This window comes from Sus scrofa, chromosome 4, assembly GCF_000003025.6.
Source record: "Sus scrofa isolate TJ Tabasco breed Duroc chromosome 4, Sscrofa11.1, whole genome shotgun sequence".
NCBI lineage: Eukaryota > Metazoa > Chordata > Mammalia > Artiodactyla > Suidae > Sus > Sus scrofa.
Genome location: NC_010446.5, coordinates 117,634,778 through 117,654,452, shown reverse-complemented (window position 1 = coordinate 117,654,452; position 19,675 = coordinate 117,634,778). Strand labels below are relative to the sequence as shown.

General features: G+C 38.9%; 1 protein-coding gene across 7 annotated transcripts in view; it reads left to right on the top strand.

Annotated features, from left to right (window-relative positions):
• Positions 1–18,604, top strand: part of CDC14A (cell division cycle 14A) — a 168,720-nt gene extending 150,116 nt beyond the window's left edge. For 6 of the 7 annotated variants that reach the window (XR_002343573.1, XR_002343572.1, XM_021090137.1 and 3 more), the window contains one exon: positions 16,301–18,604. Coding sequence is in view for 5 of the 7 variants with exons in the window: in XM_021090137.1 (XP_020945796.1) it covers positions 16,301–16,330 (30 nt within the window). In the remaining 2 variants the exon portion in view is untranslated. Of the gene's footprint in view, positions 1–16,201 lie in introns of all 7 variants that reach the window. The other variant, XM_021090133.1, reaches the window with a different exon arrangement.

Sequence of the window (19,675 nt, the reverse complement as noted above, 5' to 3'; positions counted from 1 at the left end):
ACCTTTAAGAAAGACCCAGAAACTCCTAGGGGATGGGGGTGCTGGGTGTTTAGAGGGAGTCTAATTATTTAAAAGCTGCAATTAGCATCTCCCTTGAAAGCTGCAATTGCTTCTCACTTTGTGCAGCAGTTCAGCCCCCAGAAAAATGTGAAAATGATTTCCTTGTTCTGTCATTAAATGCTTTGGCACAGAAAACAAGAACAAATGTTAAGGAATCCTTATGGTTGTGACAGAATTCTGAGAAGCAGGTTTTATCTTTATTTATTTGGCCTGTTATGTTAGTCTTGAGGTTTCTGCTGACCAGTGCAATGTACCAGGTTTCATTTTGGTCGACCCACTTACTGTAAAAAAAAAATCAGTTTTCCCTCCCTGATATTCAGAGGAGTTTTCAAATGCTTAAGAGATGAGGGACATGTGATTATGGCGTGGGATGGGGTGGAAGTATTTTATTAAATTGAAATGACTTGAGATATCTGTCTTGAATATTTGCTCTGTGTTCTTTTTAAGAGTCTTACTGAGTTGCTGCTTATCTACCTTGTCCTTACCTGACCTCATAAGTCTGGGTTAGGTCACAGCGCTTCCCCCCAGAAACATTTCTACACCCTGCCTTGGTCTTAATTGCCATACTCAGAGTCTCACTCTGCATTTTAATCATCTGTTTGCTTGTCTGTATCCTCTGATAGACTGTAAGCCCTGTGAGGGCAGGGCGATGTCTCTTGTTTTTCATAGCTGAGTGCTCTGTGCCCAGCAGGTAGTAGGCACTCATTAAGTACTTCTAGAAGGGCTGTATTATGGATGGTTGGATGTTTCAGTGAATGAATGTAGTAAGAATTATTGCTTCCATTTAAAGATAAGAAACTTGAGGGTTTGAAAGTTTAAATATTCTACTCTAGATTGTACCACAAATACATAGCAGAGCCATAATTTGCACCTGGGTCAGTTTGACTCCAAAAAAAAGCGTATTCTTTTGATTATATTATATTGTATTATACGCACACACATCATATGCACACTGTGATAGGTGTTTAAAATAGAGGATTATATATAGGTTATCTTATTTTCTTTTTCTGAGAAAGGTTAGGGAAAGCTGTGAAGAAGAGGCAGCATTTTAGCTGGGCTTTGGAGGATGAATAGGAGCCTTCTAGGAATCTAGTGATGAAGGTAGGAAGAGAAGAAATGGTTATTTCAGACAATGGGAGCTACAAGAACAGAGGTATAGCCTCAGTACTGAAATCAAGTTGTTTGATTCTAAAAACAAGTATTTCTAGGTTCAAATGCTATCTCTACCACTTCCTTGTAGTGAGTACTTTGGCAAGTTCATTAACCTTTCTGAGACTCAGAAAATGAGAATAATAATCATCAGGAGCAGATCTGGATTTTGTGTACCCTGAAACTTACACAATTTGGTGAGACCCATTTAAGATAAATAGTACAAGCTATTTTTGTAAAATTTATACAAACATATGGTGTGTAATTGGAAAGGAGTTCGTGTGACTGAGTCCTTGAAGCTCACGTGGTCAGGATAATAGTATCTTTGTTATGGGGTGACTGTGATGATTAATTGAGATAAATCTTATGAAGTAGTTTACACAGTGCATAGATAATACTCAATAATTTTAGCTATTATTGTGTTAAGATTAAAGAGTATTCCAGTGTAACTAAAGCCAGGGGTGGTTACCTAAAGATAAGGCTGGACAGTTAAGCTGAAGCCAAACTGGGAGGTGCACTGTGAGCTGGAATCTTGTCAACAGGAAGGACTTGATTGGATCTGGTCTGATGAAGATAATCCTGGCAGTCATGGGGATGGGAGCTCTTGGCAGAATCCCTGAAGGCAGGTGACCAGTTTGAGCCCTATCTGCTGTCCCCAGTCCCTACCTCTGCAGGAGTCCTTTGGTGAATTCTTTGCTTTTCAACAATTATTCTGTGATTCAATGCACATAATGGTATCGATACTGTTAAATAATCATATATGGCCAATAGTTCTGATATATTTTTATTATGAATTTTTAAATGATATTTTTATAAATCAGAACTTAACTACCCCAAGAAAAAGTATAGTCCTTAGCAAATATCTTTTTTACAACATTTGAGCATGAGGAGCTGTAAAATAATGTGCTTTGTTGTCAAAAAATTTTTATATAGTCAGGTTGGTTACAAAGAATTTTTGTCACTTCTGTGTCAGGGTTACATTAATTTTTGCTTTATGGGAACTATAATATTGACCTATTGGGTATATAAACATGAATGAGATAAGCAGTCCTATAATAAGTTCTGAAAGCTGCTTTGGGCATTACCTATTAAATTTTTTTTTTCACTTTTAAAATCATTATTAAGTAGTAGCATATGTTCCGCTTTGCTATTCACTTTTATATACTGATCTGCAAATATTTTCAAGAAGATTCTACTGGTGGTGTTGCACGTTTTGTCGGGGATGCTATTTATGTCCCTTAGACTTTTCCCATTTTCCTCTATTTTGCTGCTTCCTCATCTTCTTTGTTGTGTTAGCCTCACTGATGTTCTTTGTAACTCAGTCTCAATTCCTATTTTAAAGTAGGCTCACAACCTCTTTTTGAAAAGAAACAGATAGTAAATCTTGGCTCCGTGGCCCCACTATTCTATCTATGTATTTATCTGTGAATGGTGCTGCTGTGTTCCAATGAACTTTATTTACAAAAACAGGTGAGGGTTGGACTGGCCCCGTGGGCTGTAGTTTGCTGACCCTGCTTGAGAGCATTGCCGGGCCATAGACACTGATCTCATCATCTTGCTCCCCTGTTCAGAAGTGACCAGCGACCCCCTAAGGCTAGAACATTGATTCCGAATGCCTTTGCTGAGCTTTCAGACCCTCTGTACTCTGTTTCCTTATCATATCTTGTACCGTCTCTCCCGTCTTGCACCTGAGGGTGTTCCCTTCCCTGCATCCCGGCCTTTGGAGAGCCCCTTCTTGGAGATCCCTGCCTCCTTCACCAATTTCTCTTAGAAAAAAATCGACATACTATCTTCCATATGCTGTCTGAAACTTTCAAGAAATTGAAACTCATCCAGTGTTTAACTTTTTAACTTCTGTTCCTATTCAGGATGACTATTTATTTAGTACATTATTTTATTGGTGTGGAGTGTTGCTTTACATACACAAGCATCTATATTTGTTTCCATATTGTCCATATATGCAAGACTTTACACATGCAGCTTTACATATGCGAGTCTCCAAAGTTTGCATTTTCTTTGTGCAGACATTTTGTAAAATTCTTTTCTATTTTACGGTTTCTAATGCAGTTCTAGGAGTTCCCTGGTGGCTTGGTGGGTTTAGGAGCTGGTGTCACTGAAGTGGCACACGTTCAGTCCCTGGCCTGGGGAACTTCCATGTGCCGTGGGCGTGGCCAAAAAATATTTTTAAAGTTTCTCTAATGCAGTTCTAGACGTAAAAAGGAATTAAGAATACTCCTTTGGTTTAAAGTTGAAAGGGAGACTCAAATGAAGTCTTGTGTGCTGCTTTACTTTAATGTTCTCCTTATGCCACAGTTGAAACTGGCTTAACTACAGTTGCCTGTCACAGTGGTCATGCCCAATTCCCAGGCTGGAGGTTGAATCAGAGCTGCTACAGCTGCTGGTCTACACCACAATCACAGCAGAGCAGGATCCAAGCCAAGTCTGTGAGCTACACCACAGCTCACAGCAACACCAGAGCCTTAACCCACTGAGAGAGGCTGGGGATCGAACCTGTGTCCTCATGGACACCAGTCATGTTCTTAGCTCACTGTGCCACGTTGGGAACTCCATCCTAATCATTTTCATACTCAGCTGTTTCGTCTGCTCTTTGGTTGTGAAGACTGTGGACAAGTTTTCCATCTCAGATTTTTACCAGTGTTGGAACAACCTTAGTAGCTTATGAAAAGGTTAAGTTCTGTGCTCTAACACACACACACATATACACACACACACATACACATATATACACACATATAGATATTTATAACATATATATTATATGTTATATATATTTAAGTATTATTTGTTCTTAAAGTAGGACTTGGAATAATAAGATCAAATCATTAGATCCAGCTTTGTAAAATAAACTACCCTTAGCTCTGAGTGATTGGCATGTGCATTAAAGTGTGCTGCATTCTTACTCTGGAGTAATGTTAGCATGACAGTGATGAGCTAGTTAGTGATTGTTTGAACATCCATTTCCGATAAAATCCTCCTCCTTTCCAATGGTATGTAACACCTTTTCCTGATTTAACTTGATGTCCTTTCCCTCATTTTCAAAACTATTATCTGTCCTGATTAAAGATTAAATATTGTATTTTATATATGGTTAGTGCTAGCTTTTTAACCTTGTTGTATGTTCAGATTGCTGTGGTTTTTCCCTTCTCTCCTCTTTGCCGTGGCATTGCCTTAGGTTTAATGCGATTTTTCAGCTAAGGGATGCCAATAATATCAAGAACTTGACCTCAGATTCAATACTGAACCACATTTTTGGCATTCATTCAGCATTGCTATTCTTCTGTTCCCTTCCCAGGGGACGGGGGGATGTTAACTGACAAAGTATCAAATTGTTCCAAGGTCAGCCTGGTTCAGATGGTGTCTTTAAATTTCCACATAAGCTATTTAGGCACACACAGTGTTTGCAGCTAGAGCTAAGTATAGTTTAAGTTTCCAATGTGTTAAATAGTGGTTTATATTAATTTGCTATGTAAAGCCTGACAGCTGGTTTTTTTTTTTGTTGTTGTTATTTTTTGTTTTTGTCTTTTTTTTGTCTTTTCTGGGGCCACACCGGAGGCATATGGAGGTTCCCAGGCTAGGGGTCTAATCGGAGCTGTAGCCGCCAGCCTATGCCAGAGCCACAGCAATGTGGGATCCGAGCCACATCTGCGACTACACCACAGCTCAGGGCAAGCTGGATCTTTAATCCACAGAGCAAAGCCAGGGATCGAACCCACAACCTCATGGCTCCTAGTCAGATTCATTAACCACTGAGCCATGACAGGAACTCCTGTCAGCTGGTTTTGACTCTGTTTGAAAGGACTTTTTCAAACACAGAACTTGCTTCAATCTCAAATATATAGGAGTTATTAATTGGTTAATCAACTTAATTTTTTGACATGTTTTTTTCTTAAGTAATATCAACAATACTGCTAAGTCAATAGAAAAGAATCTTGTTTTAATCTTGCTTTATTTATTTATTTATTTTTGGCCAGGAGCAAAAGACAGTAATTGCCTTTTGTATATGTATAAAGGCTGTCCAATTAAAAATTTTTCTACTATTTATATGAGTGTCTATCCTGAGCTCAGTATTGTTTTAGTGAAGGAAGGTAAGACAAAGATGCATATAAGCCATTGACTTCCACTAGATTGAAAGCTCCATGAGGGCATCTTCCGGCTTAATTGATCTTCAGCTCTCATTTTTCTAGAGTCCCTTTGATCTTTATTTGCACTGGTGACAGAATATGCTTAAAATTCCAGTTTCCTAATGTTAGGAAACTAACATTAAAAAAAAAAAAAAAAAAAAAATGGAGTTCCCGTCATGGCGCAGTGGTTAACGAATCCGACTGGGAACCATGAGGTTGCGGGTTCGGTCCCTGCGCTTGCTCAGTGGGTTAACGATCCGGCGTTGCCGTGAGCTGTGGTGTAGGTTGCAGACGCGGCTCAGATCCTGCGTTGCTGTGGCTCTGGCGCAGGCCGGAGACTACAGCTCTGATTCGACCCCTAGCCTGGGAACCTCCATATGCTGCGGGAGCGGCCCAAGAAATAGCAAAAAGACAAAAAAAAAAAAAAAAATGTTACCCCCCCCTCTGCAATTGCTTTAGCTATGCAGTCCCAACCTGAGGAATCCACCATGCTGGCAAAGTTCTGGCCTCTGAGAGGGGCTTCTTGAAAGTGGCTATCCCAGCTTTCTGCAGCTTTGCTCAAAAAGCTTCTCAATTGAAGAGTAAAACTAATTATTATAAGATTTCTTCTTTTTCCTTGAAGTTTTACCATAATATATCTAGATGTCGATTCATTATAGTTCATCCTTGTTGGCTCAATGTGTGCTCTTAATCACAGGGCTGATGGTTTTTTCACTCGCTATCTCAGATAATCAGAAATTTCTCTCCGGATATTGTTTTTCTGCTTTTCCCCTCCCTGCTCTTTCCTTTTGCAATCCCCCTAGACTTATGTAGAAGCCTTTCAGTCTGCCCTCAGTATTCTTGCCTTCTCTTTTAAGATTCCTATTTCTCTGGCTGTGTTCTGATTGAGTTCTTCCTATTATTTTCCAATTCACTAATTCTCTTTTAACTGTGTCCATTCTGCCATGGGCCTTTTGATTTCAATAGCCATGTCTTTCATTTCCAACATTTATAATTCATTCTTTATGACAGCTGTCTATTTTCATTTGGACCTGCCTATTGTGTTTCATAAATTGTTATTCTTTTCATGGGTATTCATTTTCTCATCCTGAGAATCTCAGATGATACATTGTTTTCAGATTGCTTTGTTTTTTCACCTGTTATTTCAGCCTGTGAGAATCCATCTCTTGGTTGCAGGGTTCCTCAGTTCTCTTGGTGTTCATGTTCCTTGTGTGTTTTGGAATTTCCATTTGTAGCTTTGTGCTGGATGGGAGTTTTTGGTTTCTCTCCCCTCCCTCTGAGTTTTCGTCTCCTCATCTACTGGCTTGCTTCTTGGCTGCACTTGACCCCCTAGGTCTTCCTGTCTAGAAATAGATCTTAATGACCCAGGCTCTCCTCCTTCACTGAGCTTGGCAGGCTGGCTTCTCAGGCAGGGATGCAGCTCCACACAAACCTTGGCCCCAGGCAGTGGTTGCGGCTTTGCTTGGCCCCTTTCACAGATGGGGAGGCTGACCCCAGCCCTGGTTTCAGGCCTGGCAGCTTTTGGCCTGTGTATCCCCCAGGAACAGGACACCTGCCCACCTCTAGCAGCTTGCAACTCTCTAGCCAGCGGCCTGCCACTGTCTTAATTTGTTTCTGGGTCATAAAAGTGGCGATCTTACTTTCGTGTCCTGTTTTGTCTTATCTTCCTCACATTTTAAAAATGTTTGATTTATACACGGAAGGGGTCGTTTGGAACATAACTTTCAGCTCCGTCTTCACATGAACTAGATTCAGTCTCTGCGGCTAACCTTCAGAACCTTTTGGAGCCTTCTCCCAGCCCTCATTTCAAACTCATTTCTCTTCCCTCCTTGGCAGGAGCCTCCTGCTTCTTCCATATGGAGCTTCTTAAGTGTTTGGCTGTGCCCTGATCCAAAGGCCTCCATCCTTTCCTTACATGCTGTGCTCCCCATCCGGTTCACCTCTGCTTCTCAGACTCCTTCCCATCAGAAGTTGCCCTAAATCCTATCTCCTTCTCCGTGAAGGCTTCCTTAACTTCACCCGACTATAGCAATCATGACTTCTTCTGCAATCATCCTGTCTGTACTGGTCTTCCTCATTTCTGTTTTGTACTGAGTGTCATCTGTCTAGTGGGCGTAGGCCTTGGACCTCGCTGAATTGGTTGGTAAACTTGAGGTTAGAAGCCATGGCATCTTATTTTTATCTTTATGGCGTCTAGTGTTGGACACTGCTTCCTTATTTGACTATTGCTTATTTATTCCATACGGTCGTCTTTTCTAACATCGAGTAGGTCATTTATTTCTTAAAAAAAGTTGAAATGTACTGTGTATATGTGTATGTGTGTGTGGACATTTAACCCAGAAAGGCATGTTTTTATTGCAGCCGCATTTTACACACAGACGCACACATGCGGGTGTGCATGCGTGTGCAAACCAACCCCATGCACATTGTTGTAATGTCACTGGATTTGCCCTAATGGAAGAAGTCTTTGGTAAATGTCTCAAGGCTCTGCTTGATGTTGAATGTCTAAACTCACATGGCTGCTATGTTTTGGGAGAGAACTGTTTTATCCATAGAAGCAGATGTTTCCCTCTCTTGGTCAAACCATTATGAGTCCTTCGGCCTCCTGTGATATTAATGAGATCATTGCCTGTGTTGGCTTTCATCATCCTCAGGTTTGGTCTCTGATTAGAAGTTTTTATAATGGAAAGGAAGGATATAAAAAAGTAGTGTCTCCCTGGGAACTATGTCTAATCACTTCTGATGAATCTACACATGTATGTGTAATGGGGTCAACACGCTGTGCAGTAGAAAATTGACAGGACACTGTAAACCAGCTATAATGAAAAAAAAAACCTTAAAAAAATTAAAAAGAAAGCAGTGTCTTAATGAGCGCAGCTTCTATAACAAAATACCCTAATCGAATAGCTTATAAGCAACAAATTCCTTTCTCACAACTCTGGAGGCTGGAAGTTAGAGATTAGGTGTCAGCAAGATTGGGTTCAGGTGAAGGCTGTCTTCTGGGTTACACACTGCCATCCTCTCGTTGTACCCTCACATGGCTGTACGAGGGTGAAAGAGCTCTCTCTGGGTCCCTTTGAAAAGAAAATTAATCCCCTTCCTGAAGTCTCCACTCTCGTGACTGATTCCCTCCCAAAGACTCTGCTTCCTCGTACTATCATATTGAGGTATGGTTTCTTGAGGACTTTGGCTTTACCTTTGAGCTATCAACGAACTGTCATATTTTCTAATCAGGAGCATTATCACCATCAGTGATTTATTATGCTGCACTTATTATGCGCCACACACCGTGTTAGGTGCAATATCTATCCATCGTCTTACTTATTTAACCCACATCATTTCACAGAGGAGGATATCAAAACCCAGAGAGGCCAGCGACTTACCCAGAGTTTCATAGCTACCGCATTTTAAACGTCCTTAACTCCAGTGATCTTTATTTTTGTTCCCTTGGAGATCCATTTCATAGACCTTCTTATTGTGCTTCTGATATCTTCAATTCTGTAAAGCTTCTCTGAGACACTTATCCCCTAACCTAAGCCTTTTCCGTGACCTCTTTGGGACCCCTGCCTGTTTCCCCACTGCTCTCAGTTTACTTCCTTCCATAGCCCACATAGTCATTTCTTTTTTTTTTGGTTTTTTTTTTTGGCTTTTTGCTATTTCTTTGGGCCACTCCCGCGGCATATGGAGGCTCCCCGGCTAGGGGTCGCATCGGAGCTGTAGCCGCCAGCCTACACCAGAGCTCACGGCAACGCCGGATTGTTAACCCACTGAGCAAGGGCAGGGACCGAACCCGCAACCTCATGGTTCCCAGTTGGATTCGTTGACCTCTGCGCCACGACAGGAACTCCCACATAGTCATTTCTATTTCCTCTTTCCAACATTCTCTGCGTCACTTGACCTTTTTTCTGCAGTCGCTTTATACCTAGTGTCCAAAATTAGATCAGTTCAACCATCTCTTGTCTGTTCCTAGTGGCTCTCCTAAGGTCCGTTGGAGAAAAATTCCATGACTTAGCCCACTGACTCCAGTTCAAGTGAATTCCTAATTCATGCTGCCCCTTCAGGGCTCATAATTAGTCTGCTTACCCCATTCTGGCTCCCTTTCTCTTCCCCACATTGGCTGTTACACAACCTTTTCACATTCTTCATGACCACAACTCCTCCAACCAGGGCCAGTTAATCAGGCCCCGAGTTCTACTGAGAATTTTTTCAGGAATAATTTAACTCTCCCCTTCTCTACCTCAAAATTTGCCTGCATCCGACACATCCTTTTATTTATTTTATTTATTTATTTATTTATTTATTTATTTATTTTTAGAGAAACGCTACTGTTTTCCAATGGTAACTCCACCTACCTGTACTATTATTTCCAGACTATTCCTGGGAGTGGCTCCATCCATATCCTTTCTCTCGTATACCTTCAGTCTCTTATCTTCCATTTGCCCATCTCCTCCCCTGCAAAGAGGCACAGAATGCCCTTGCCTAGTTTCTTGCGGCAGTTCTGTCGCCTGTCATCATGTCTCTGGAACAGCCAAACTTGGGCAAGGGAGGTGACTCTTGTCTTGAAACTTTATACTGCTCTAGCGCTCCAGTTCTAAGCCACAGCTGATTAAATCATTCCTATGTTCAGAGTCTTTCAGTGTCCGCACTTTGTGCACAGGATCCGGTCTGGACTCATACTGGTTGGCTTGCCGCTCAGGTCCTTCCCCACCAGACCATGTGCCTCCCCGTCCGTGTCCCCTACAGTTCCACCCTGCATCCTGCTGGCATTCTGCCTGAGCCCCAGCACTTGTGGTTCACTCTGCTTCCCTCCTGTCTCTGCTTGGTTTTATGTTTCCTGGTCTAGCTCACTGGTTATCTTTTTGATGAGGCATTTGTGACCCATTCAGGTAGAATGCCTTTTCTTTCCTGTCTCTGCTGGGACTTTGTGTCCTGCCCCTGCTGCTGTTTGCTCTCAAATTAGAGTCAGCCGTATGTGATTCCTTCTCTCTCCTCTTCTGGCTTTTAAGTTTTTCAGAGGCATCTTTGTTTTCTCAGGTCCCAACATATAGAAGACGCCTAATAAGTCTTTATTATCAACTAGATTCGTGAATGTTCAGCAAAGGGCTTATTAGGAGCCCATTATCATTGCAAAAGCAGGTAGCACTTTTCAGCTTTAGCTTTAATATACAGTAATTGGAGAGTTTATTTTTTTCTAGAAATGTGGCTTTACTAAAATAAGAGAAAATACATTTTAACTGAGCTTGCATCAGTGTAATTTTGGTGTTCAGATGAACTGCAAACATTCATGTAATGGTTGCCTGAGTCAAGTTGGGTGTCAACAATCTGTCATCTAACAATTGAGCTCTTTGTGATTGTTGAAGAGCATGTATTAAGTTCCTCCAGAAAAAAGAATCTATTAAAAGTTATGTAGGGGAGTTCCCGTCGTGGTGCAGTGGTTAACGAATCTGACTAGGAACCATGAGGTTGTGGGTTCGATCCCTGGCCTTGCTCAGTGGGTTAAGGATCCCGCGTTGCTGTGGCTCTGGCGTAGGCTGGCAGCTACAGCTCCGATTGGACCCCTAGCCTGGGAACCTCCATATGCCGCGGGAGCGGCCCTAGAAAAGGCAAAAAGACAAAAAAAAATAAAAATAAATAAATAAATAAAAGTTATGTAGGAAGGCGAAAGAATATACAGCATTTTAGTTAGCCAGAATTGGGGTCCCTGAAATGCTTAGAAAACACTACAGACAAATGTTCACACCTCTTTCAAAACTGATTTTTTCACAAACCTTAGCTCTTTGTGTTAATTTGATGCCAATAAAACTTCATCCAGTTATGCTTCTGCTAGTGCCATTGCAGAAGTGTTATCACGTTAGCAGAGGCAAACACTTTCAGTAGTATCGTGAAACTGCATTTGTGGAAATATGTATCAATGCTTACATTTTCTGTTTGGTTAACTTACAAGCCACACACCTGGAAACTCCATTGCAAAGCCATGAAAGACTCAGGAATATAGAGGCAGTTATAGACAAACATTTTCCCCCAGTGTTTATTTTTTCCTCATTTGTTCATTAAAACTTGAAACAATGGAGTTATAGATAAGATACCATATTTCCAAATATATGTTTTTCTCTTTTAATTATCAAGGATGCCATGAAAACAAATCCCTTTTTAAAAAGTCGAAGTATAGTTGATTTACAGCATTGTGTTGGTTTCAGGTGTACAGCAGTATGCAACACATCACTTTTTAAGGTGCTTTTTGCCTCTGTAGTTATAACTAGTAGACTATTTTTTTTTTTTCTTTTCTAAGGGTCTTAGAAAAATGGGGACATCCAGGAAGGAAAAAGTCAGTGTGGCAAAAGCACATGGTGATTTTGAGTCAGGATTTTGACCTGCTAGGAAACTAATGGTCCAGATCATAGGGTCCTTTGGTCCAAGTTGTTTGAACATTGAGACATTATTTCTTTCATTTGCTGGCAGAGACCTTAACTTTTATTATTCTTTACAATTTACTGTTTTTGCTAGACAATTTATAGTTTTATTTATTAACTATTCGTATAGTGTTTATAATTATTAGACATTTTTTTCTACCCCTGATTAGGTAACTGGGCTGTTTAAAAAAGAAACACCCCCAGAATAGCTAAAATTTTAAAGTCACTACCCACAGCTGCCAAAACAGATTAGTAGCAAATTTCCAGAACAGAACAAATTGTCTTGCTCTCCTTACCTAACACTTTGTTTTATGTCAAATCCAACTGCTTTCAGAGCAAGGATTCTTGATGGGAGCTTATATTTTGACATAAAAATTTGAGGGGCTGCAAGTATAAGGTAATTTTATCCTTCTTTTGCAGGCTGAATATTACCATATTACAAGTTTGTGGTATTCACACTGTAAAAATACCATTAATCATGATAAACTTGATCTGGTCTTAACTCACCATAACTCTGTTAAACTTAACGACCACATGAACTTGAATATTCTATTCAAGAAATTAAAATCTCTTGGCTAGGACTTTCTGCTGTGGTACAACGGGATCAGCAGCATCTTGGGAGCACTGGGATGCAGGTTCAGTCCCTGGCTCGGCACAGTGACTTATAAGGATCCAGCATTGCTGCAGCTGTGGCTTAGGTCGCAGCTATGACTTGGATCTGATCCCTGGTCCAGGAACTCCATATGCCATGGGGGGGCCAAAAAAGAAAAAAAAAAATCTCTTGTTTATAAATTACTTTGTTAAATAATATTTATATCTTGCACTTCACTTCCTTAATAAACCTATGATTGTCATTGCTAAGGGTTTTTATTTCTCCTTTGTGTTTCAGATACCTTAGGTGTCAATTCTTATGGTAATGATTTAAAAAGATTGGCCAAGCAGATTTAAAACTTTAATCAGAATTTTTTTTTTTTTTTTTTTGGCCATGCCTATGGCATGTGGAAGTTCCTGGGCCAGGGATCAAACCTATGCCACAGCTCTAACCCAAGCCACAGCGGTGACAATGCCAGGTCCTTAATCCACTAGGCTACCAGGGAACTCTAATCAGAATATTTAAACATGCATGTTCTTATAAAGAAAATTGTCTTATAGAGTATTCCTAAAAATTCTTCTGAATTCAGTTCTATTGAAAATCATTTAAAAGATGTATATCTTCTTTACAGTAATAAATATTACATTCCTTTTTGTATTTTAATATTTTGTTGCTCACTCAGGGTCATACCCTGCTCATTATTTGTCTGTGTCAGGTGATGAAGATATTCAGCTGAATGTGTGGTGATCACAGGACAAATGATAGCGGTGTCTTGTGGCATTATATTTTGGTAGCTGAGTTTGGGCTTTACAGCCAGACCCCTGGAGTTCAAATTCCTTCCTAATTACATGATCTTGAGCAAGTTACTTTATTGCTTTGTGCCTCAAATTCCCCATTTGTAAAATGAATTGTTGAAAGCCTTTAATGAGTTAATACATATAAAATGTTTAGAAATGTGCCTGGTGTGTAGAAAGTACACAATAGGTCTCTTTCAACAGAATAATTGATTTGTTAAGTTATATGCCTAATTTATCAAGAATCTCACATAGTTATACCTCAATTAATATTTTTTGAATAATAAATGTCACTAATGATATTGTTTATGGAGTACAAAATACATTTGCATTTTACTCTGAAAATTAGAAGTTCTAATAGCTGATTATTGTGTTTTCTGGGATATCAGTAACTTTAGGATAGATGTTCATTTGGAAAATAAATGAACCAGATACCCTTAATACAACTCTGTCATATAAGGCTGTGGTGCTTGAAATCTAAATGTTGCTGCCACTATTGCTTGCCCAGTGAGAAGACCTTGAAATATTAGTTACAGTTTTTTAAAGAGTGAATAGGTCCAGTAGACTTCAACAATTCTCTCTCTTCTGCAAATCCACTTCCTTTAAGATTTTAGTTTTAGATATGCAATAAAAGGAAGTTAATTTGTTACAGAATACTGATGCCAGAATAAGTCGCTAAGCCCTTTCCACTTATCTTTCATTTCCTTTAACTTTTTTTACACCATATAAAGAAATCACACAACACATTTGGTTTTGTGAACTTTGGTATCTATTTTTATCCCACTTGTGCTTAATATATGCTATTGATGTTCAGTAATTGTGTTGAATGAATTAACTAGCATGACAGAAGATTCATTCTTTGGCCAAATTATGTCTTCATTTGTTTACAGAGCCTTGCAGAGCCAGTAAGGCAGCAGAAGAGAGCAAATTGGGTGGGTGGCAAAGGAAGCCATGGAGATTGTGGTCATCTGACTCTGAAGGGTGGATTAAACACCAGCCAGAGTTTCTGACCTCTGCTGTGGGTAGGAAAGGCGTCTGCCAGAGACTAATAAATAGATACTTCACATGAATGATTGAAATCCTTAGTATTCTAGACTATTTCTGTTTTTCCAGTTCAGTGGGTGTCATGATTCCATAAAACAAATAAATATACATACACACATATCTACCCCCTATATGTTAATACACATATAAAATAGTTTTCCCTGGAAGAAAGTTGGTTTAACATAGGTCACTTGTCCAGTATCTGTTCGTTCGCTTTCTGTTTGTGGAGAATTGGTGGAACTTTAGAAGTGCTTGCAAAAACAACTTTGTTCAAAATTTACAAGCAATCAGAGGAGCTTTATCATTTCTCTTAGTGATAGACTTTGAATAACTTTTTCTAATTAGAACAAAAGCAAAAGTTAAATATTCCCAAGAAAGTATTGGCCAATTTATAAAATGCATGTATGGCCTTCTTGCCGCTGGCGGGACCTCCTGCTCGGCTTTCTCTGCCTGCTGGCCCGATTTCAGAACAAACTGGGAAAAAGCACCTAGAAAAATGATGGTCCACTTTTAAGTTCTGATTGCTAGGATGGCAGCCGATGTCCCACGAGTAAAAGGCTTCAAGGCATTGGACCGCTTTCCCTGGACTTTCTCAAAATCTAACTTATTTTATTCTCTCTGTACATTCAGGTATGTTTGCATTATGGTTTCCTAAGTCTTGATCACTTCTCCTGTTGTGAAGCCTTGGCATAAACTCCATACATCTGTAGTGAGAAAGTCAACTTAGCCTTTTTCTTTCTTCCCAGCTGCTCTTGACGTTTAACCTCTTCCCTGAAACTTGAGAACATGCCTCCCCCAACAACCCTCTCTTCCCACTCCTAGCCTAATCCTTTGCTTATGCACAATGTTACTCTTACTCCGTGTATATTATTATTTAATGTTGACACCTTTGTCTTTTCATTTTATATCTGTGTGAAGTACAGTCATTTGCTCTTTGAGGGCAGGGACCATAATTTTTGATTTGCGGTGTTGATAGATACTTACGTAGTAAATGGCTGTTGATAGGGTGTAAAATGCACTGGGATTTTGAAGCTGATCAGAGATAGTTTGAATCCTCCTGTAAATTATTTGCGAAATGCACAGATTCTTTTTTACTGATAGCTAAACTATCAACAAAATGGACCAATCTCAAGATTGATGACCTATTCATAAAATGCTGCAGATCAATTTGAAAAATAATTATTGGAAGAGGAAAAAAGGGTGTTTGGGAGCAAATCGAGTAACCTTGTTTTTCTAAGGTATTTGATTAGAAGAATTGTGCAGAGAAAATTGTTAATGTTTAGACTGATTTATGTTTCTTCTTTCTAACTGTTCTTTGGTGCTCAAAAATAACTGTTGGGCAGGTTTTCTTGATCTCTCTTTATCTTCTCCTGGTTCACGTCTGTTATCAAGGCAGTCTGATTACATGCCCCAAGCATGCTCCTTTGATGTGTCATTATCTAATTCGATGTGGGAGGAACTTGCATTGTTTATTTTTCTTGAAAGTTGCTCACTGTTTATTATGTTATGACTGCAAGGCTTTTCTGCACAAGAGCTTTTTGGGTCTGAAGATCAGATTTCAAAGCGAAAAGTGTTTTGTGTCCCTCTAAATGGAAAGGATTTGTATGGTATTTTTAAAATTCAGACATTCTTAAGGAATCTGTTTAAATGGTGGCTAATTCTACTGCAGTAGAAGCATTAGCATTCATTTGATATGTATTGAATTAAATTAAAAAGTATATATTTCTTAAAGTATACTCTAATAATTTTTAACTGCATTACAAATATCATTTAACGTTTTGGAGTAATGCTCAATAGTATTGCACAAAAGCTTAGAAGCAAGTTTAGTGCTACCTACCAATTTCCAAATAATTTTTGATCACTAGTATTAAAGCAGTAAGCCTTTTAAAATACAAAGTGTTCTTGTAATCACTTTACCTCATTGAATATCTCATTCTTAGCAAATGCTTTGTTTTCCTCATCTTTTTGCAGTTTTTCTTAGTTTATTTCATTTATCTTTTATGTAAATAGACCCAAACTGCCTTGCATTGAAGGAAGAAGCTGAATGGCTTAGGAGGAATTTTGTGCGTGGTGGAATTTAACCTCAGTTTATGTCTCTCCCCTGCACAGTCCCTTCAGTCTGAATATGTTCCCTACTAAGGCCTTTGCCACTCCGGTGAAAGCTGTTCCACTCTTGGACACAGTTTCTTCGTCTGGACGAGCAAAGTAGAGAGAAAGAAAACAACTGCGTGTCGGAAGACTCTCTCTGCCTCCTTACCTTAACTTAAAGCGAGCACTAAGATAAGACCTTCAGGAGACTTGAAACCAGAAAGCCCTGCTTAATGACTACTATAAATGCACTGAAACAATGTTTATGGAGATGTCAACTCTTTTTAAGACAGTTTTCATGTTGAATTTGGTATTTGGAAAGGTTATTTTTAATGTATTTCGGTAATACATTTGTTACTACATTTACGTGTACAGTGTTACAGTATGTATGTATTGTGAACTTTAAAAGACTATTTTGATACATTTATAAATATATAAAATTATGTAAAAATGAGACTCTATTTTGACTTAGATTTTCTTGCTGTTTGCTACCAAAATTTGTATTTTGAATCTGTTAAGTATGGTTTTATGTACAATGAATAAGTAATTCCTCTTTATTAAGGAAAAGTAAGGGAGACCGTTTTTAGAACGTGCTTTTCATGTTCCCACTCTGAAGATGGCAGATCCGTTCATTCTTTTGGGAAGTCAGTGTAACTTACCAAGTTTATCCAAGTTTATGGCCGGGGAGAGTGTAGTCTTCTGAGGTGGCTTCTTTAGGCCATGTCCTTTCCCTTTGTTTTTGTTGCTGAGCCATTTGGTTTTGCATCTTTGGGGGCTTTCACAAAATTTAACATCCAGCTGCAGATCAGAAGTCACTGAATATTTTTTTCTCTGTGAAAGCACGATGTTTCTCTATGAAATGACTCAAGAGTCCAAATGCTTTTCTTTCTTTCCTCCTCTCAGAAGAAATTCTTAACCCATTTAGAATATTCAGATTTTGGTACGAGGTTTTTGCCTGTATTCACACGTGGTCTGGCACCAGTTTTCAATCAAGGAAGAGGACAAAATCTGAAAAAAGATGCTGCTAAGTAGTTCTATGTATTAAAGGAAAGAAGTTTAAAATAGATTACTAACGACACGCAAGCTAGCATGTCTGAAACCTAACATGAAAATGAAGGGGCTCATAGGTACCTCACAGCCCTTTCATGCAAGTGTAACCTTATATTTAGGCTCCAAAAGCCTATAAGCTTCTTTCCCATGGGGAGCTGGGGAGTCTTAGACCCTAATTGTCTTCCACGCTGCTTAAGAATGGACTTCTCAGAGACAGTCAAATGGATTCATATGAAGTGCTTTACTCTCAACCATTGAATTATTTATAGTGTATTTATTAGAAGGGGTACCTTGAGACTGTCATACATGGCTTCAGCAAAACATCTTGTTTATATTTTATATTTTAAAAAAGGCATTTGAAAGAATTTTGACTCAGGCTCATTAACTTAATCTTCAAAAACTGCAGTACCAAATAATTGCACTAAGCTGATGAAAAAAATGAATTGTATGTTTTAGGAATCAAAAATTAGGTGGAATTCAACTGTGTACCTTTTTAAAGCTGAAATAGTAAAATATTTTATTATGAGTTATTGTAATAAATGATTGGTTAATTGTATAGGAAGAGGATAGTATTTTTTTTTAAATTATCAGTGAAAAGTAATTCAGATAACATTTGAGAAGTGGGAGAAAGGGAACCATATTGACAGATTCAGTTCTATGAACACACTGATTCATGCGCAGCTATGAAATGATTGTACATTTGACTACTGTAAATTTTCCATAATTATGTGTGTATATTAGTCATATGTATCTACATGGGTATGTCTTAAAATTATTTATACACATGTACATACATAGACAAACCACGAAGTATATGTGTATAATATAGAAAGTATATAGCAAAGCGATTCTACTCCAATAATAAAAATCATTTGACATGTATTTTGTTATGAATAGTTTACCTTCAAAAAAGATATTTTGTTCTATTTTAAAGTGTAGAAGAATACACTGCTAATACATAATAAAAGTTTTACGCAATTTACAGTTTCCTTGGCTTTTATAATTTGGATCTGGAGTTATCAATGTACTGAAGTTTCTTTATAATTCTGTATCTCTGGTTGGTGCCTTTCGAGTTTCTCCAGTTTTCCATTCCAGATTTTTAGTTTATCTTTTATTGACTTTCCAGGTTGTGGCCATTTCCTGAAATATGTGGCAGCAAGCACAAAGAACTCTTATAGTTTGAATTTCACAAGAGTCAACTAATGTCAGGCTCTTACTGTCTTTCGCTATCTATAATTTTCCTTTTTGCTAATAAAACAGTATTCATGATCAGTGTTTAGGGTCCTACTTGATCATTTATGACTGTTGTACAATATACTGGTCATACATTCCTTTAGAGAAAGACTAGCCGTCTTTCTTAAAGGAGAAATTATAGAAATAAAGCCGATGGCACAAACCTTGCTGCTGTTGGATCTATACCCTGAAGAGCTGGCTTGGGAGGAACAGCTGCATGATTTGTTGGAGGTATTTTATATATTAAACTGGGTCTCTTTGGGTTGTGATGTTTCTGAGTTTCTTCCCTTCTCTTTTGTCTTTAAAAATTTTTCAGAACACGTAGGAAAGGTTGTGGGTGGAAAGATAGTTTCGCTTCTTGAGTTGGGAACCTGCCAATTAGCTGTTCTTACAACACTGCATGAGACGGTTGGGGTATCGAGCTTGTCATGGGACCAGATCTTAGTGAAGGAGATTTCTTACGAATTCATGAACCTGTCTAGAAGGGCAGAGAATCTTTTTCTGCAGAAGTTTTCTTACGGGAAAAAAATAAAAAAATCGGTTAACTAGTGCCAACAAATTTCTCACCTATGGGTCATTTTTTTTGTACCCTTAGATGTCAGACGATTTCTAAAGCTCAAAACCTACTTGGCGGGGTTACCCTCTGTATGTATCCATCTATGATTCAGGTCACAGCAGGAATAGGAGTTTACCAACAACAAGCTCCACAAACATGTTTTCTTGAAACTGTTCTCACTTGTAAGCTTTCCTTGGTGACATGTGTTAAACCATCACTGTGTTAAAAGTTTCTACTTAAACCAATTGTCAGTGTGTAAGCGGAACAGCCCTCTGTGGTGTTTCATGTCCTGTAAGAAGACAGTGCTGTTTCTCAGGGTGCCCTGGCAAGGCAGAGTCAACGCCTCTGAAAGCCCGGCGGTCCCCTTGGAGCATTTGGCAAAGCAAGAATTTGCTCACTGCCCATCTCCTCAGAAGATTAATTAGACTTCCAATTACAGTGTGATACAGTTTATGGCAGAAGAGAAAACTTTTTTTTATTTACACATAGGTTGCATGGAGGTGGCACCCCTGGCAGGGAAAGGAAAGAAAATAATTGCATTAAGTTATTTTGAGCTG